The sequence below is a fragment of the Ochotona princeps genome, chromosome 4 (genome assembly GCF_030435755.1).
Source record: "Ochotona princeps isolate mOchPri1 chromosome 4, mOchPri1.hap1, whole genome shotgun sequence".
Lineage (NCBI taxonomy): Eukaryota > Metazoa > Chordata > Mammalia > Lagomorpha > Ochotonidae > Ochotona > Ochotona princeps.
The window spans coordinates 50,500,168-50,517,271 of NC_080835.1; the positions used below are offsets into that span (position 1 = coordinate 50,500,168).

At 41.1% G+C, this 17,104-nt stretch overlaps 2 protein-coding genes across 3 annotated transcripts; both read left to right on the forward strand.

The window, feature by feature from the left end:
• The first annotated feature begins 531 nt into the window (after positions 1 to 531).
• Positions 532 to 16,328, forward strand: LOC101529379 (hemoglobin subunit beta). Of its 2 annotated transcripts, none has more exons than XM_058663480.1 (3): positions 532 to 638; positions 761 to 983; positions 16,107 to 16,328. In XM_058663480.1, exons 1-3 carry the CDS (start codon positions 547 to 549, stop codon positions 16,233 to 16,235), a joined length of 444 nt encoding a protein of 147 aa, XP_058519463.1. In that variant the 5' UTR covers positions 532 to 546; the 3' UTR covers positions 16,236 to 16,328. The 2 variants fall into 2 exon arrangements, with proteins under 2 accessions (XP_058519463.1, XP_004590017.2); XM_004589960.3 differs by lacking the exons at positions 532 to 638; positions 761 to 983 and adding exons at positions 15,041 to 15,197; positions 15,316 to 15,538.
• Positions 7,575 to 8,958, forward strand: LOC101529624 (hemoglobin subunit beta-like). Its single transcript, XM_004589961.4, has 3 exons — positions 7,575 to 7,704; positions 7,830 to 8,052; positions 8,704 to 8,958. Exons 1-3 carry the CDS (start codon positions 7,613 to 7,615, stop codon positions 8,830 to 8,832), a joined length of 444 nt encoding a protein of 147 aa, XP_004590018.2. The 5' UTR covers positions 7,575 to 7,612; the 3' UTR covers positions 8,833 to 8,958.
• Positions 16,329 to 17,104: the final 776 nt, after the last annotated feature.

Here is a 17,104-nt window from a genome sequence, read left to right on the forward strand (position 1 = left end):
ACTCCTAACTGAATAAGATTTATATTTCTTGCATTAGAAATCTTGCATCTGCAGCTAAAATTGTATGAACTCTTTTCACATGCTGGCCTATGTGTTAGGTCTAAGATACAGGCCTCTATAGCACTAGACGCCAGAATGTAAGAAAATTTGGCAAAAAAAAAAAAAAAGTCCTAGACTAATTGATGATGGTGGTGGGAGGGGGAACCAAGGAAATAACTACAGGAAGAAATAAGAAAACTTGGGAAAATTCAACTGAAACAGGGGAAAGGACTTTCAAAAACTCGATTAGCAGAGTCCTTTGAGGGGGCCTCTTTGACCCTATCTCAGCACATGTGCTGTGTCAACCCTTTCCTGCCTGAACCTCGCCCCTGGGTTGACCAGCCTTGCCTTGACCAATAGCCTTGACCCCAAAACGCTGACCAATAGCCTCAGAGATGAAGTGATACAAGTGGCCAGAGGTCCAGGGAGGAGGAATAAAAGGCCAGTCTTTGAGCAGCTTCACAGACTTGCTACTGAGATTATCAGCAAGCTCTTAGCCCCAGCATCATGGTTCATTTCACAGCAGAGGAAAAGGCTGCCATTGAACACACATGGAAACTGGTGAATGTGGAAGATGTGGGAGGAGAAGCCCTTGGAAGGTAGGCTCTGACGGCCAGGGCATGGATGGGAAGGAATGAATGTACCTGATGTGAGTCTAGCCCCTTTCCCAGGGTTTGTGAAGGTGTCTGATATTCCACCTACTACTGTTCCATCCCCACAGGCTCCTGCTCGTCTATCCTTGGACCCAGAGATTCTTTGATAACTTTGGGAACCTGTCATCTGCCTCTGCCATCATGGGGAACCCCAAGGTGAAGGCGCATGGCAAGAAGGTGTTGAGCGCCTTTGGAGAAGCTGTGAAGAACATGGATGATCTCAAAAACACCTTCGCGCACCTGAGTGAGCTGCACTGTGACAAGATGCATGTGGATCCTGAGAACTTCAAGGTGAGTCCCACAAAACCTCAAGCTCTCTTAGCTTCAGCCTGGGCTGCAATGTGCACAGTTAAACAGCCACCCGCTGCAGGGTATGAGCAATGTGGAGATACTGGGGTCGAAAATGGGCAACCTTAGAGGATCGAGCTAATAGTCATGCGGTACTTTTAGGAGTCTAGAGAGACTTATCTATACTAAGCTGGATTTGATAAGAAATATATTGAGATGAGGAAAATAATTTTTGGTAATTAGACTTGCAGAAAGCACACTATTCTTTCTTTTTCCTCCCACTCTCTTTTTTTTTCTTGAAAGAGTTTAAAACTCTGATGCAAATAGAAAATGATCCTGGAAAAAATAAGTGTGAGTTAGCGTATGTGAGCTCAGTAAAAGTAAGAGGCTTAGGTGATGTCATGTGTATTGCTAAAGGTATTCCTGTAATGGCTGGATACTTGTATTAAATACTGCCTATGTCTCATTTCAAACTAAATCCAACAACTCCAGATGAAAAAATATGTGTTTTTGAGAAAGAGACAATTGGAATATTTGATCTGAAGTGCATTTGGAAAGATGTTTGAGGTGTTTTTTCTTTTAATTAGATTTTTCCCATCAGCCCACAAATGGGGAATTCTGTTAGATGATAGAAATATTTGGATCATGACCAGAGATTAGTCCAGCAAATGGACCAAACATTTATGTGTAACAGCTGGGAGTGAGCCAGCTTGGAGTGCAGTTCACTTAGGTTTGAGTTTGAGAACACTTGATGTTCAGATGCCTGGAGACCTGCCTGAACTCTCTACCAACTATGTTTGTATCTGTCTTCTCTTCTCACTTCCACAGCTCCTGGGAAATGTGCTGATAATTGTTTTGGCAAAGTATTTTGGCAAGGAATTCACTCCCGAGGTGCAGCTTGCATGGCAGAAGTTGGTGGCTGGAGTGGCCATTGCCTTGGCCCACAAGTATCACTGAACCCCTCTGCCTTTAGGGCTGACTTTCCCCTTCAACTAATAATAAAAATAATAAAACTATTCTACTAAGAAATTGTTTGTGACTCTGTTGTGTTTGCTTCTCATGTATTTTCAGTGTATGACTGCCAAGAAATTGTTGTTGAGGGAAATGTGTGCGTATGGGTTATGTGTGCAAGCTCTTCACTCTATGCTTGGGCAATAGATTTTGATGAGGAAACAAAGGAACAATGCAACAAAAGAGCACAGGGCTGGGAGTTCTGCCAGAGAAACAGAAGATGTGGGAGAGTTCTGATGAGAAAGAGGTGTTTTATGGCATTCAAACTCCACAGAACAGGACAGTGTAGGATGGAGTCAGAGAAGCCTCTGGGGCTGATCTGAGGCAGAGTAGTGATGGATGTCTGGAACTCAATGGGAGAAAACTATTACAGACATTAGGTGGTCTACCTCTAGGCAGGAATTGTGATTCCATTCTATTTAGTGCCGCATACTTCCTACACGCACCTGATTTTCCATAAACTTTAGTGTGAGACCAGACAAGAGGCTGGATATTTTGAACGTCATTGCAAGTGATAGCTATCTTCCTAGTTAACCTCAAATAACTGATCATCCCTTTACTGAAGAAATTTAGGCTTCAAGTGTTGAGTTTTGCCAAGGAGAATTAATCTCTGAGTTTACACATTGGCTACATACAGTATTTTAAGGAAGAAGCATCATTGTCAATGTCTAGAGCAATATTCTGATGGGGAAATAAACCATCAGAAGTTCAGAAGCCAGAAAATGTATATGAAATGTGATCAATGGGGCAGCAATGTGAGTGTTCAAAGGACTAGATTCTGTCATCTATGTGGGAGACAAGGATGGAGTTCCTGATTGTTTCAGTCATTGCAGGCATTATAATGAACCAGTGGATAGGAACTCTGTCTCTCTGCTTCTAAAATAAATTTTCAAACTTCCGTAGTTTAAAGCAATGTATAGCATTATTTGGATAAATGAATATTCCTTTTCCTTTTAAAAATGATGGAGTGATGAATATGGCAGAGTGGTTAACTATCTCCTTGGAATACCCACATGCCATATTAGAGGGATGGTTCAAAACCCAGATTTTCATCTTCTGAACACGCTTCCTGTTAACACACACTCTAGGAGGTAGCAGAAGGCAGCTTAGTAGTTGCATCACCACCACCCACGTGGGCACTTGATTTGAGCTTCAGACTCCTGACTTGAACCTGGGCCAGCTCTGCTATGCCATTTTGGAAGTTAACAAACAAAGCATGTATGTGTCTCCTTCCCTGTGTCTTTACTTTTCAGGTTAAAAATGAAATAATAAAATAAAATTACATGATGAAACAGATGTTTGTGATGATGCTCTAATGTTGAAGTGATGATATATTAAGTGTAAATGGAAGTACTAAACTTGAAATAAATTAAAATTATGAAATAGGTATGAGCGAGAAAGAATTCAGAAATCCTGAAAAGTGACTGTCTAAAGGCAGTTGAAGCGGCGTTTAGAAGAAACTGCAGGAATCTCTGTTTAGTTAGTAAGACGGGAGGGCATTCACTGACCTGCAGAGCGATGGATGCCCGAGTCAGGAGGGAGGACAGTCTGTTCACAGTGTTAGGGAAAAGCTTTACCCCAGAAGGGGTACCACAGAAGGGCAGTGCCCTAAACTGCTACATCCCACCACGGCAAGGGGTATAAGTGAGAACCCCTTGCCTCATGTTCCACTGACTCTCAGCACAACTCCCCTGCGCCTGACTCAGATGCTTCCTTCATGCTTATGTAACAAAGCATACAATTTTTCCTTTACAACTTGCCCTTAGACAAGGTACTGAGAGATCAGAGAGAGAGATCAGAGATAATCCTGCTTTCTGTGATAAACTAGTTTCTGGAAACTTAGTGATTACCAAGCATCTTTTCTATTTTTAAAAAGATTTATTTGAAGCATTTATTTATTTGCAAGGCAGAGAGCAGGAAGGAGAAAGAGTTCCATTCATTGTGTCACTCCTCAAATGGCAGAACAGTAAGAACTGGGCCAGGCTGAAACCAAGAACCAGGATCTTCATTTGGGTCTCCCACATGGATGGCAGGAACCCAAGTGCTTGGGCAAAGTTCAAGCCTTAGATACTGGGCTTAAATCTTTGAATTTTAGTGTTATCACATAGAAGTTATTCACTAAACTGCCGTTTTTCTAAGAATTGATCTCATTGATAGACAAAGAACACAGCTTCCTATAGCTTTGAATGTAGGGCAATAGTCTCTAAGGCAAAATAATAAAATGGGCTGCACCTTCTATCAAATGAAATGTGTGCTGCCTATTCCAATAATTGTGCCTTTTTGAGATGCATGAGGCCAAAATACTTAGGTAACAACAACAGCAGTATGTGAAGTACCGTTAATGAGGAATGTGTCTGCCTGATTAGATATAAGGAAAAGTTAAACGTGGCAGCACAGTTTGGATCTAGGCACAAATGACTTAATTTCCAGAACTTTCATGGAGTCTTATATTACTTATATTACTTATATTACTCTCTTCATTGTACATGTACATTTCTTTCCTCCAAAACTCAACTGTGTATACACAGACATTTACTCATATGAGAGTGTACACATTTTTCCCAGACACATACATATATTATAAAGCTCTATACCTATTTGTTTGCAAGGCAGAGTGACAGGAAAAGAGAGAATGAGAGCAAAAGCAAGAAAGAAAGAGAGAGGAAAATCTTCCATTCACTGATTCACTATCCGAATGCCCGTACAGCTAGGTCTGTGATTAAATCAGGAGCCAAGAATTCAGTCTGGGTCTCCCACTTTGATAGCAGGGATCCAAGCTTTCCTAGGCTCATTAGCAGGGAGCTGAATTGGAAGCAGAACAGTGGAGACTCAAAATTTCGTTCCTACATGGTACAGCCTGTGCTATAAGCAGTGCCTTCCCTGCTGTGCCAGGATTCTGGCCCAATGCATGCATTATTAACAGAACTCAAAGACAATGAACCAATACTCAGCTGTTATCTAACACACTCATTTTAAACTCACTCTGCTTCCAAACTGCTGGTAAAAACAAATCTTTCATTTTTGAGAACTTCAGGAAAGTTGACTTAAAAACACTGACACCTCAGACACACTCATGCAGGATCTGACTCATGCCCAGTAGATTTTAAATTCTTGACTTTTCTGATTTTAACCCACAGTTTAAGCCTATAGTTTGTTTTAATGATCATGTGAGACACGAACAGCATCATGGATGGAGAGACAGAGTAACGGAGCTCCCCTGATAGGATCATCTAGCACCACCGGCTGGTGTGGCCAAAACCCTGGCTCCCAAGAACCACTGAGCTCTTGATATGTTCTGCACTAAAGCTGTTCCGTGGAAAACCCTATGCCCTAAACTTCATTTTCAAAGAAAATGAAATTGTGCCACATACAAAATCAGAAGAACTTTCAGAATCTTCTAAGGAATGTAGGTTTCTTTAAATATGTTTCTTATTCCTGTCAATTAATCTTGGAGTTGTATACATGAATAGAGCCCCATAAATGTGCTTCTGTAAGGAGTCTGCCTTTACTGCTGGAATCCTCTGGCAATGCTTCACACTTTGCTGACTTCACCACTGTGTGAGGACAATAAGGTGTTTTATATTATCACAGATACGCGTTGCTGTCTTTCTAGGGAGACAGCAGAGGTCAAGGGCACGGGACATCATAGGGGAGGTATTTATGCCAGTGCCAATCTATACTGATAAAGTCAGACTTGTTGTCTCAACAACGTGGCTCTTAACTGAAAAACAGAAACGTTGTCTTATTCTTTGTTAAGACTGATCAATTATCTGTGAAAAAGGATTCCTGTAAAGGACATTCCAAACATCCTCCAGAATAGCTTCTTTCACACATACACACATGAATTCTGATAGTACAGGCAAAAAAGACGATCTTTAAAATAGTCTCCAGGTGAATGATCAAAGGAATATAAGGTTAAATTTAACAAAATGGAAACCAAAATCTAAACCTAAAGCCAAGTGTTTTTTTTTAAATGGAATATTTAGAACATTTATTTTAAATCTGAATATTTGCAAGACCTCTTTCCCAGAATTCAACATTTGAAATATCTTCATAATGGTAAATTAGGTTTACAAAGAAGAATAAACACAAAGAGAAAACACTTAAATTCTGCCCCTGTTACCTCTACAATCACATCCTGAACATATGATTCTTCCCTAAATCTGCAGAGTCGGAGAAGAACCAGGCCTTTCCCTTTGCGTGACAACAACACACCAGCAGTTCAAGAACAAATCTCACTCTTATCATTGTCACACATATGAAAAGGCCTGGTTCTCCTCTGACTGCAAACTTAGGTGAGAATCAGTAGAGGATTTCTTCTCTGCCAGTAAATCCAGCAGCACTTTTGTAATCTGAGTTTCATAGTGCTCCTACTGAAAAGACAGAACTCTGCAAGGTACATACTCCCAGAGCTCATTCTAGTCATCGGGGTGCCAGAGTCCTGAAAAGGTTCTAAGGGAAGGAAAACATGGGAGGGAAAAGAGGTAAGGCTGTTTCTATCACAAAGGACATGCCAGTTTAGGGACATGAAGAGCAGTTGGGAAAACTGAAATGTTAGAGCTCAGAAATGCTTTCTCCTTTGCTTTGTCCATTGTATTTGTAACAATGATAAGCAAAACTTCAGAGGTCTCTTTTAGCTTGAGAGTTAACCATTTATCATGTATAGAAAAGATGGAAAGGAGGTAAATATTGGAAAAAGTTAAAAAAGATGGAATAGGTAGTTTCTGTAAAAACAACAACTAGGTAAGAGTAAATGGAACTAATGAAAAGAATTAGGATTTAGAGAAATGATTCTAAAACTCAGAATTCTTGAAGGTTTAGGAAAAATGAAACAATCTCAGCCCAGATTGCAATGTGTTGTCATGTTCCTACCACTAACTTCAAGGCATAGAGAAGCTCCTCTTTTCCCTGAAACTTTCCTAGATCATCCAGGCAGAAATAATTGCATGTGTTGTGAGAATCCCATTGGAAAACATTAGGTGGCTCAGCATTGAAACTCCGGGGTTTGGACACATTTGTGGTTTTACTGCACTGAGAGCTGTGTGTGTTTCCATTTCTTTCTCAGGAAGCTTAGTAGCATAAGGGCTGCATTAGACACACTTGATTTAGAAGTATTCGTTTCCAAACATCATGTAGCTACTCATATTATCAAATTAAAACAGGTCAACACATGAATGAAATAATATTTAATTTTTAACTGGGAGAATATGCTTCAAAGAGAAAGGAAGATGTACATAAGAAGATGGCCTAGGTTTCATTGATCCTGTTTTGAATTATTTTGTATATTCTGGAGACACAGGGAACATTCATGCTTTCTCTTAAGTGAGCCCTTAATGTGCGAATCTTTGTATCATGCTGTGCTGAATTCCTCATTTGTGAATAAAAGGTGGAAATAATTTCTGCTAGGGTTATAAGGCTGTCATCACAAAATGAATGTAAACAAGTTTGGCAAGAATGCTTTTTTTTTTTCTTGTAGCAGTTAGTACTGCTGGAATGGATCCAAGAGATATGTAGAGGAAGGGTTGAAGTCTGAAATCAGACGCCTAAGCCAGTGCCAGAACTGCCATGACAGGAGTGCTGCGGTTTTGGCCAGTTTAACGCGGTAGCCAATACTAGACACTATGGCGCTCCTGTCTCCTGAGGAGAAGGCTGCGGTCACTGCTCTGTGGAACAAGGTGGATGTCGAGGACGTTGGTGGGGAAGCCCTGAGAAGGTTGGTATCTGTTACAAGGGAACAAAGGAGGTGGACGGAAGCTGGGTGCTGGAGGTGTAGACATCTCCAGGGTCTCTGCCGGGCCCCAGCTCCCTCTATTCTCTGCATTGTTTTCATTCACTCAGACTCCTGATAGTCTATACATGGACTCGGAGATCCTTTATGACCTTCGGGGATCTGTCTTCGCCATCTGCTATTTTGGCCAATCCTAAGGTGACGATTCATGGTAAGAAAGTGCTAGGTGCCTTCACGAAGAGTCTGAACCACCTGGACAACCTCAATGACACTTTTGCTCAGCTCAGTGAGCTGCACTGTGACAAGCTGCATGTGGAGCCTGAGAACTTCATGGTAAATCTAGGAGATGTTCCACTTTTTCCTTTTACTTTCTTTACCTTGTCTGGTTCTTTTACTAACTTGTATTCTCCCATAAACTTCCCTACTTCCTTATGTTTCATTATTTAATGCCTTACAACATTTTTCAATCATTTTTTCTTATTTTTTTCTCACAACTTTGCTTTTACGTGAGCTTCTTTACTAATATACTATAATTTGCTGCTCTCCTTTCTTCTCAAATCTTTTCCTCCAATCACTGTCCTAATTTTGCATGTGCTAACTTTTACCTGCTAACTCTGCACATGAGATTGGAGAGACTCCCCAAGAAAGGAAATGCAAGATACTTTCTGTAGATTAAAAATCATTTGGAAAGTGCAGAATGCTTGAAATTTTATTAATTCTTATCAAGAAAGGTGATTATGTGAGGACAAAAGAGCTCATACTGTAGATTGGAAAGTAGTAATTGCTATTTGATTGACTAATAGTAAATATTACAAATGTATGAATACATTTCATGCATAATCATATATGATAGAAATAACCCGGGGATCTTCTTGGTCTAGGATGTGGGAAGACAAAAATGGATATTGATGTGATTTCTCAGAATAGAAGCTTGGTTTCTCGGTTAACCATGCATATATATGTCTCCCCACTTGTACACCACAGCGACTGGGTAATATGCTGATGCTTGTGCTGGCCCGCCACTTTGGCAAGGACGTCACCCCACAGATGCAAGCTGCTTTACAGAAACTGTTTGCTGGTGTGGCCATGGCCATGGCTCACAAATACCACTGAGAGCTTGACTTGTTCCCAACTGATCCTGTCTCATGGAAGACAATTTTTCTCAGACTTCATCTTTTGAATTTTATAAAATAATTCCCACCCAGGGATATGGACCTAATAAAAGATCATTTGTCTCAACGATATGGTTCATTGAATTTATTTATTTATTTTTTTCAGCTGTGGGTAGGTGGTGGGGAAGTGTCCCTGTTGGTTTAAGGATAGGAATTCTTGTTTCTTCTGCAAATGAGTCAAGAAAATGAGAAAAGGAAGAAGGTCATACATTTACACCATCGTTTATACTTCTATAGCCAAGACATGGCTAGGCTCCCATATTGCAGAGGCTTCAAGGGAGACATTAAACTTAAGATACGGCCTTATAGACACTTTCAAAGATTACTGAGAACATGATGTGCTCGAAATATAACAATTGCTCAAAATTATGATGTTTCCTTTTTCCCAATACCTATACACTGCAGCACATTTGACTATCTTTGACCAAGAATTCTTGCTGTACTGAATAACCTTTCTATCTTTCTGGTCCTAATATCTGTTCAAAATAATTCCTCTTTATTCACCCCTCCATTTCTGGTAGAATTTAATGTTCACACATCACTGATGAGCTCTCTTCGGCCAAGCATCAGCAAGAATTTCTTCTTTTTAAAACTTAAAAAAAATTTACTTACCTATTTGAAAATTAGTCTTACACAGAGAGTGAGAGACATACAGAGAGGGAGGGAAAGGAAGAGAGATCTTCCACACATTTGTTTACTCTCCAGATGGCCAGGATGAAGTCAGGAACCAGGATCTTTATCTGGCTGTCACACATGCCCAATTTCTGCTGCTTTTCCCAGGTCAGTAGCTGGGATGAGAGGTGGAGCAGTGAGGACACAAACCATTGCCCATAAAAGATGCCAGCATCATGGCTGGTAACTTTACCTGCCACACCTCAACATTGACAACCCCCCCCCAGTAAACTTTGTAATACTGCCCAGGAAATTCTTTCCCAATTGTCTCCATATGTCCATTTTTTGACAACCCTTCTTATATCACACACACACACACACCCCACCATGTTTGATAAACATTTCTGTCTATTCTGCATTACTGTTCAGGCCTACTGTGCTTATATTAAATTCCATAGGCAACAAGTGGAAGTTTATTCAATGGAATTTTAATAAATGAAACAATAATTATCCCTTGTTTTAGGACTCCTAGATCTTGAGGAAAATATGAATGTATTAGATCATTGTAGAGTTTCTTTTATATAAATACTGCAACATACACCGAGGAAGCAAGCAGGAAAAGTAAGGCACTATACGGATCATTCTTTTTTAAATATTCATTTTTAACTTTTATTGGAAAAGCAGATTTACAGAGAGATGGAGAGACAGAGAGAAAGATCTTCCATCTGCTGGTTCACTCCCCAAATGACCATAATGGCTAGAGCTGAGCCAATTCGAAGTCAGGAGTCAGGAGCTCCTTCAAAGTCTCCCATGTGGGTGTAGGGTCCCAAGGCTTTGGCCATCCCCGACTACTTTCCCAGGCCACAGCAGGGAGCTGGATGGGAAGTGGAGCAGCTGGCACATGAGCCAGCACCCATATGGGACTCCGGCAGCACATGCAGGGTGAGGATTTGGCTGTTAGGCTACTGCATCAGTCCCTATATGGATCATTATCTTTTCTCATGATTACAAGCTGCAATTTTTTTCTTTTTCAAAGTAATTTTTATTTGTATGGTTAGAATAATAGAACTCTCTAAGCTATATGCATTTTTAAACTTAACTTATTGTAACTATTTTTTTGAAAGGCAGAGTTACAGAGAAAAAAAGAGAGAGAGAGAGAGAGCACAAAATCTTCAGTCTGTAGGTTCACTCCCTACATGAGCTCAATATCCAAAGCTGAGTCAATCTGAAACCAGGAGACAGGAGCATCTTCCAGGTCTCCTGTTGCCTTTCTAGGCCATTAACAGGGAGCTTAAACACTAGTAGAACCACTGGGACTCTACTTCATGTGGAATGCTGGCATCATAGGTGGAATATGGCCTGTCACCCCACGCCACTAACCCATGTTTGAATTTCTTTAAATATACTACATGTGCTGATCAATTAACTTGGACCTACTTGAATACTTCAATGGGAGCTGGTGCTTTCTGTTGTGTAAATGTGACCCCATTAGAACTCTAGAGGCTTCCTGCATTCACCAAATGCCACTGTCCAGCGCTTTTCGTTTTTTTTTTTTAAATCTTTTTTTTTTTTTAAACTCAGGTGATTGTACATAATAAGCATGAAGAAGTTTTTATGTTTTTTTGTTAAGGACTACAGGCTCGGGATAGAGGTTTGACATAATGGTTAAAATGCCAGTTGCCACGATCCCAGGATTCTGGGTTGGAGCCGTGGCTCTGGGTCCTGTTTGCAGGTTTTGGTAATGCAGCTCCAGGGAGGCTAGAGAGACAGCTCAAGAGACTGTGATATTGCATCAAGTTCCCAGCTCACAGCTCTGCTGCTGTTCATATGGGGTGTGAACCAGTTGATGGAGAGGCACCACAATGCTTTTTAAGACCCACAGAGCCACATCTCTGAAACATAGCTATTCCAGAGCAATCAGAAAGAATACGTTTATCCCCTTGAGCATAAAAAACTCCTCCCAAGGTTCAGGTACAACTGGGTTTTCCTGTTGCAAAAGCCAGGTTGAGCAGAGAGTGGTTCTCTCCTCTCCCCTCCAAGGCAAGTTCTTGTCCATCACTCTCTGTATTCTGAAGCATGGATATCGGGCAAACATATCCCTTTGCCTGCTATGCTCAAGGTTCCCACTCGACCAGATACTGTGAGTGTCGTTCACACCAACCAGCACCAAAACATCTGGCAGTCTTGTGCTGTCAGTGAATTTACAGTTCAGCAGGTCAAGGCTGAGGCAGAGCTGTGAAGATTCCAGGATCCTGGCTTCAGCTAGACGAGCCCCAACCATTGCATCATTCTTAGTCGTGAACCCGAGGATGGAAGGTCTCTCTCTGTGTCTCTGTCTCTTCCTTGCTCTGTAAATATGAGTTTCAAATAAATAAATTTTTGGAAAAAACATTAATTTCCTATTTTCATAAAGAATTTAAAGAATCCCTGCATTCTAGCAAAATTACATCCAAGTTAACTTTATTATTCTTCGTGAGATACATGACTGTTCCCTAATAAATGAAGTTGCTTTTTCCCATAATTTCATTACTGTTTGTGCATGTGTACTTTATTTCTGTAAGTTCTGATCTTCTTAGTACTATTTGATTTCATTTAAACTGAGAAGACACTAAGCTGAAATACCATGCATCTGGGAAACAGGACTGTAGCGAGTAGCTAGACTATGTTTAACCCAGGAAGACAGAGAATAGTTTGTGGAAATGTCACACTTAGGAATTTAAAGTAGAACACCAAATCACACGCGGTGAGTGTCATTCTTGCAATCTGTAACTTCACATTCCTACAGATGAAGATCACAGTTCTTCAAACAGAGCTTAACGCTTGTGAGCTTACTGGGATGAGGCCCATCCTTGCTCAGAACATGAGGTCAGGAAAATTTGCCAGAGTGGAACAAAGGAAGTGAACTTCTGCCTCTCTGTCTTTTTGTCTTTTTTCTTTTCTTTTCTTTTTTGAGAACATTGTGTGTGTGTGTGTGTGTGTGTGTGTGTGTGTGTGTGTGTGTGTGTGTTGAGCTCCCTGGAGCTGGAGATGAAACTCAGCACATACAACCTAGGATCTCTCATAGAGGAGAAGCAAGCTCACACTGGGGAGGCCAGCAGTGAGTCTTAATGGTTTTCTGGGACATCATTTGTATGGTCTAAATTTGAGAATGAGGCCCTGCACATAAACACACTGATCACTATTTATCCTGTCTCATAACTTACTACACCCACTATGCAAGAACATTCGATAGCCTTGCAACTTGTCTGTTATTTCTACAGGGTTATGTGTAATAGAAAAGTCTGTTCACATTGTATTCAGGGTAAGTAGCAACTCTCAAAGCAGCAAACCCTTCCCTGAACCCAGGATGGCAGCATTGGCTGCTGGTACCAGTACAAGCGAATGTCCATCTTCCGGTCATTAAGGAGCAAAGCAAAATATAAATTAGAGAGATCATTCTGAGCATGAGAAATGGTAAGGGAGGTCTTTAGGAAGGGACTAATTTTTGCTGATCAAGAGTGCAAAGTTGTAGTCTTAACAGTTCTGCTCTACACACAAAATTGGAACATTTCCTGTGTTGTTCTCTGGTAATATTTGAAATTTTTCTGTGAGATAGAATTCCTACAAAGGATATATGCAAACTTCCCAGAATGCCTTCTTTTCAGCTAGTCTTCCTGACATCAGATACCACAGATATGAAAGAGGATCTTTAAAATAGCCTCCTAGCAAAGTAACAAAACTGCTACTGGCTTAAATTTAATAAAATAAAAAGCAAAATCTAAAGCTTAAGCCAAGCTAAAAAAGAAAATTGAAACATTTGGAAGATCTCTCTCATCAAAATTCAACCTGTGAAATATCTTCTTAGGTGTAAATTCTTCTGACTTTTAGAGAGGAATGCATATACAGAGAATATATTTAAATTCTGTTTCTTTAACTCCTATGATCATATCCTAAACACATAGTTCTCATCTATGTCTCCATAGCCAGAGAAGAATCAGGCCTGCCCATGTGTGAGAGAGTGAGCACCATGGGATTTGTTCTTGAGTACCTGGTGGGAATCCTGGCAGGCTAAAATTGTGAGGAATCACTTATGTATTCAGCAGTGCTGGAGAAAGTAATCTGGATAATGGGGCAATTAAAATGGATGTTTGTGAATATTCTTAGGACAATTAAACATAGCGAACCAGTTTTTATTTTTTCTTGTTAATTAGAAAGTATTTCTGTAACTGGATTTTGAGAGAAAGCACAGGAGTATTCTGTCAGACATTTGTTGTCAATACTGCCTACAAGGAAAGACCGTTCTGGACACTGGGTGACTGAATTCAGATACGGTTCCATGGTAAGTAACAGCTTGGCTCTTTCCATCCTAACAGGAAATGGAGACTTAGGGAGGGGGATGCTGACAAGTTGGGGGAGTGACCAGCAGGCCAGTGGGAATGCTGAGATCCTGGATGAGCCCAGAAATGCTTGTTCCTTTGCTTTTTTCAGTGGATTTTTAACAGAGATAGGCACAATTCTACCCTTCCAAAGTCTCTCCTAGCCCCAGAAGGTAATCATTTATCACACTGGGGAAAAGACAGAAATGCTGTGGAGACAGAAGGGTAAGCTTTACTAAAGCAGTCATGGTGAACATAACATATAGAGAAAATAGGACTGCTGGGGAATCTTGTTCAAAGTAGTGTTTCTAAAACAGCCTTCTTAGTGGTTTTGGAAAAAGCAAGCTTGGCTCAGGCTATAAATGTCTTCTTATGTTCCTGCCCTAGGAAAGCACCTTTGTTCCCTCAGACACTTTCTTAAATTGTATAGGGAGAATTAGGATGCCACATCAGAAACCGTTGACTCCTCCAGTATTACAATTCTGGCAAGTAGCTGAATTTTGGTATGACTCTTCTTTTCCCTGTCTTGGGAGGTCTCCAGTTTCATGTCTTCATTTCTATACAGAGCAACAATTCCACAGAACAAATTTTATTCAGATGTATTGTGTATTTCGAAGTTCATTTATTTGGTTAGATAACTAAATAAGACAATAACAACAACAACAAACAATAAATAAATAAGCATTTTTTTTCTTACCAGCCGGATTTAATCCAAAGCAGAGGAAGATGTATATATCATATACCTATGGGAAAAATTTCATCCAATCTATTTTTGTGATTATTTTGAATATTCTGGAGACACAGAGATCCATACACATATTCTTAAGTGGATCTTCAATTGGAAAATCTTCTCCAATTTCTTTGCCCAAATTTCTCATTTGTGTGATTAAAAAAATGCAGTAATTTTTATGTCTATCAGACTTAATCACCAAAAAGATAAAATAAATTTAGCAGTAAAAGTGTTTTTGGTAGTAATTAGCACTGCTGGTGTGGGTCTGGGAGATACATAGAAGGAGGGTGCAGTCTGATGCCAGACTTCTACTCCCATGCCCAAACTGCCAAGCACAGGAGAGCTGTCATCAGTCAGCCTCACCCTGCAGAACCACACCCTGGTGCTGGCCAATCTAGTCACAGGAGTAGGGATTACGTGATGCAGGACTGGGCATAAAAGGCAGAGCACAGCAGCTGCTGCTTACACTTGCTTTTGACACGACTGTGTTTACTAGCAAGCCCCTCAAACAGACAAAATGGTGCACCTGAGCGCTGAGGAGAAGGCTGCGGTCACCGCCCTGTGGGGCAAGGTGAATGTGGACGAAGTTGGTGGTGAGACCCTGGGCAGGTTGGTATCCACTTTTGAAGGCAGCTGAATGGAACTGTGTTTGTGGAAACAGAGTAAGTGTCCTTCATTGCCGCCAGGGACTGACTCCTCTCTCTGCTGGCCCTTCTTCCTTTCTCAGGCTGCTGGTTGTCTACCCATGGACCCAGAGGTTCTTCGAGACCTTTGGTGACCTGTCCTCTGCCTCTGCTGTTATGGGCAATGCTAAGGTGAAGACTCATGGCAAGAAGGTGATGAATGCTTTCAGTGAGGGTCTGCATCACCTGGACAACCTCAAGGGCACCTTTGCCAAGCTCAGTGAGCTGCACTGTGACAAGCTGCACGTGGACCCCGAGAACTTCAAGGTGCGTTTGCACTCCCTACACCATTCCCATCCTATTTGTTTTTCCTGTGATTAAATTAATGTCCTACAGAGAGGTCGTAGTTCAAAGAGTGTTTAGAAAGGAAAAGCGACATTCGCTTGCATCACTGTGGCGTTCTAATGAGGCTTAATTTCTTCTATATTTTTGTTGTGTTCACAACCATTGTTTCTTCTTGTTTTCTTTAATTTCCCAGTTTTAATTAAACTCTATCTTGTGTTTGTAATTTCAATTTTTTTCTCTCTTGGTCAAGCTTTTGCTTATTTGCCACAATGCAAGTGTTTTCTTTCAAAACTTGCTTGCCAGGTCAGCTTTCTTTGCACAATTTTAAGCAATAACTGCCATAATTCGGTGAAATGAAAGAACATTTCTGCATGTCAATTTTGGCTGGCGAAAGAGGCTTCCTGTTGGTAGAAGCAGCTAACGCTAGCCATCATTCTGCCTTTATTTTTGAGGTTAGAACAACATGCGCCGTTTGTGATAAGGATGGAGTGATCTGAGTCCAAGCGGGGCCCGGTGCTGACCTTGTTCATTTCTCCTGTCTTTCCCACAGCTCCTGGGCAACGTGCTGGTTGTTGTGCTGTCCCACCACTTCGGCGGCGAATTCACTCCTCAGGTGCAGGCTGCCTGGCAGAAGGTGGTGTCTGGTGTGGCCAATGCCCTGGCTCACAAGTACCACTAAGCTCCCTTCCCTGCTCTCCACCAATCTGGTGAAATCATGAAGCCCCTCGAGCACCTGGCTTCTGGCTAATAAAAACATTTATTTTCATTGCAATAGTGTGTTAAAATTATTTCTGTGTCTCACACACAAGGACATATGGGAGGGGAGGTCATTGAAGACATTGAAAATGAGTATCTGGTTGAGACTTTGGCAACATTTACTTATGAGCTGTGTGCCATGAAAGAAAGTGAGGCAGTAAACAGCTATCAAATGAATAAACAGCTCCAGTTGCCTATTCCTCAGTCCTCGGAAAGGCTTGATTTGAGGGTCAGAACTTTGCCATACTTTATTTTATATCTTTTTTTAGCCTCCGCTAATTTTTACTTTCATGTTTTACTAGTCTGGTTTTTCCTTTACTCCTGACCACTCTCAGTCATCATTATCTCTGTTATTTTACGGAGATCTTATTAAATTGGCTGGGAAAAGGACAGAAGGTGTACTGACTCCCCTTCTCATGAGTCCTGTTCCTCGTGGTCACAGCTGATACCACTGGTTCCCAACAGAAAAAGTGTACTGTTAGCAAGATGATTAACATAAGTCTCAACTGAGATAGCGAATTAGGTTGATGTTCCACCTGTGGTAGTGCCATCCTATATGGGCACTAGTTTGTGTCCTGACTGCTTCATTTCGGATGCAGAACCCTGCTTATGGCCTGGCAGAGTGATGGACAACAGCTTGGCTGCTTGGGCCCCAGCACCCATGTGGGAGACCCAGAGGAAGTTCTTGGCTCCTGACTTTGCTTTGGCTCAGCTCTGCCATATGTGCCCATTTGGAAAGTGAACTGGCAGATGGCGTATCTTTCTCTTCTCTGTGTAAAATATGCCTTTCAA

Excerpts from the sequence above, each read along its gene's own strand:
- LOC101529379 (XM_058663480.1), top strand. The coding sequence starts at position 547 with ATGGTTCATTTCACAGCAGAGGAAAAGGCTGCCATTGAACACACATGG. Across the intron at positions 639-760 it reads GGAGGAGAAGCCCTTGGAAG|GCTCCTGCTCGTCTATCCTT; the intron begins GTAGGCTCTGAC and ends CCATCCCCACAG. Across the intron at positions 984-16,106 it reads TGGATCCTGAGAACTTCAAG|CTCCTGGGCAACGTGCTGGT; the intron begins GTGAGTCCCACA and ends TCTTTCCCACAG.
- LOC101529624 (XM_004589961.4), top strand. The coding sequence starts at position 7,613 with ATGGCGCTCCTGTCTCCTGAGGAGAAGGCTGCGGTCACTGCTCTGTGG. Across the intron at positions 7,705-7,829 it reads GGTGGGGAAGCCCTGAGAAG|ACTCCTGATAGTCTATACAT; the intron begins GTTGGTATCTGT and ends TCATTCACTCAG. Across the intron at positions 8,053-8,703 it reads TGGAGCCTGAGAACTTCATG|CGACTGGGTAATATGCTGAT; the intron begins GTAAATCTAGGA and ends TGTACACCACAG.